This window comes from Rhinichthys klamathensis, unplaced genomic scaffold, assembly GCF_029890125.1.
Source record: "Rhinichthys klamathensis goyatoka isolate OS25496 unplaced genomic scaffold, OSU_Roscu_1.1 h1tg001015l_1, whole genome shotgun sequence".
NCBI lineage: Eukaryota > Metazoa > Chordata > Actinopteri > Cypriniformes > Leuciscidae > Rhinichthys > Rhinichthys klamathensis.
Window position 1 is genome coordinate 88429 of NW_026607305.1, and position 1572 is coordinate 90000.

Here is a 1572-nt window from a genome sequence, read left to right on the forward strand (position 1 = left end):
TGTGTCTGTGATTGGCCACAATGATCAGCGCTTCATAAACATGTAAAGATACATCAATGAGGCTCTTCAGCAAGCGCTAACACACACACACACGCCAGCGTTTCAGAGTTCTGAAAGTAGGAGCGCTTTAAAAAAAGGTAAAGAAAGAAAAGACCTTGTAATTTCATAATTCATTACACTCTGAAACGCTGGCGTGTGTGTGTTAGCGCTCGCTGAAGAGCCTCATTGATGTATCTTTACATGTTTATGAAGCGCTGATCATTGTGGCCAATCACAGACACATCCGATGAGCTCGTGAACACAACGGCCAATCAGAGGCGTTTACAATCCCACTTCAAAGCGTCACATTTTCAAGATCTCAGTGTCGACTGGGCAGCGTAGTCGCTAGTTCATCCAGCGCTAGGCGGGAGGGAGTGCTCCGCCTCTACTTCCACTGCTGGCCGTAGGAGTCCTGGGAGAACTCGAGCGTGTCGTTGCTGTAGCCGTAGCTGGAGGCGTAGTCGGAGCCCTGCTGCAAGGGCTGCTGGGCGATGGGTTGCGAGCCCCAGTTCTGCTGGTTCGTCTGGCGCCGTTTCGAGTCCGGCTGGTTGAACACGTCGGCCTTGCGTTTCCCGCCCACGTTCCCGCCGCGGTTTCCTCGCGCGCCTCTGGTGCCGCGGCCCCTGGGCGGCTGGAAGGGCCCGCCACGCCCCCCGCGGCCACGCCCCGCCCCCATCGGGGCCCCGCCCCTCGGAGCGTACCCGCCCCTGCCGCGGGTGGGCGGAGCCGCGCGGGCTCTGGGAGGGGGCGGAGCTCCACGGCTGCCGCGACTGCCCCGCCCTCTCATGGTGTAGCCGTCGTCGTAACCGTAGTAGGGGTCGTCGTAGCCGCCCCGGTAGTCGTGGTAATCGTAACCGTAGTAGTCGTCGTAGTACTCCTCGTAGCCGTAGTAATCGGGCGGGTAAGAGTATCCGCCGCGCGTGCCACGCCCGCGGCCGCGCCCCGGAGGAGGCATGCGGGGGGGAGGGTAGTAGTAGTAGTCGTCATACCTGGAAACACACACACACACACACCGTTGAGACAAAATTTTACCCATAAACCTCACTAAACCTCTTTTAACAGTATAAAAATAGGGTTACATTTTATTTTACGGTGCCTTTGTTACACTAATTATACATTAAGTACTGAGTAATATTAAGTAACTAAATGTACAGGTTGGTTAGTTACTACACTGGTAGTTCCCATAGTGCTGGTTTAAAACACTCCTACTTCCTGCGGCGCGCGGACGCCTGTGTACTAGTGTAGCTAACTAACTAGCCAAGCTAACTGTGCTGTGAGTGTCACATTAGACAATTTCAGTGACATTCTGCAGGCTATTTTCTGTTATAATAGTGTGTGTGTGTGTTAGGGGGACGAGACGAGATTAGTGCCTGACTATAATCTGGAGCTGCATTTTGAAATGTTTTAATTAATCATCTTGTAATGACGGTTTCTACATTGCTCTGTTGAGCCACGGTCTCGTCAGTCCTTACCCTGGTCATGTGATCAGTGACCCCTGCATTACCCTGGTCATGTGATCAGTGACCTGTGTGT

The 1572-nt window shown here is 53.6% G+C and overlaps 1 protein-coding gene across 2 annotated transcripts in view; it reads right to left on the reverse strand.

The window, feature by feature from the left end:
• Positions 1-318: 318 nt before the first annotated feature.
• LOC130079355 (heterogeneous nuclear ribonucleoprotein R-like) overlaps positions 319-1572 on the reverse strand; it is a 36175-nt gene continuing 34921 nt past the window's right edge. For both annotated transcript variants that reach the window (XM_056244596.1, XM_056244595.1), the window contains exon 11: positions 319-1028. In XM_056244596.1, coding sequence (XP_056100571.1) covers positions 425-1028 — 604 coding nt within the window. In that variant the 3' untranslated portion in view covers positions 319-424. The remainder of the gene's footprint in view (positions 1029-1572) is intronic.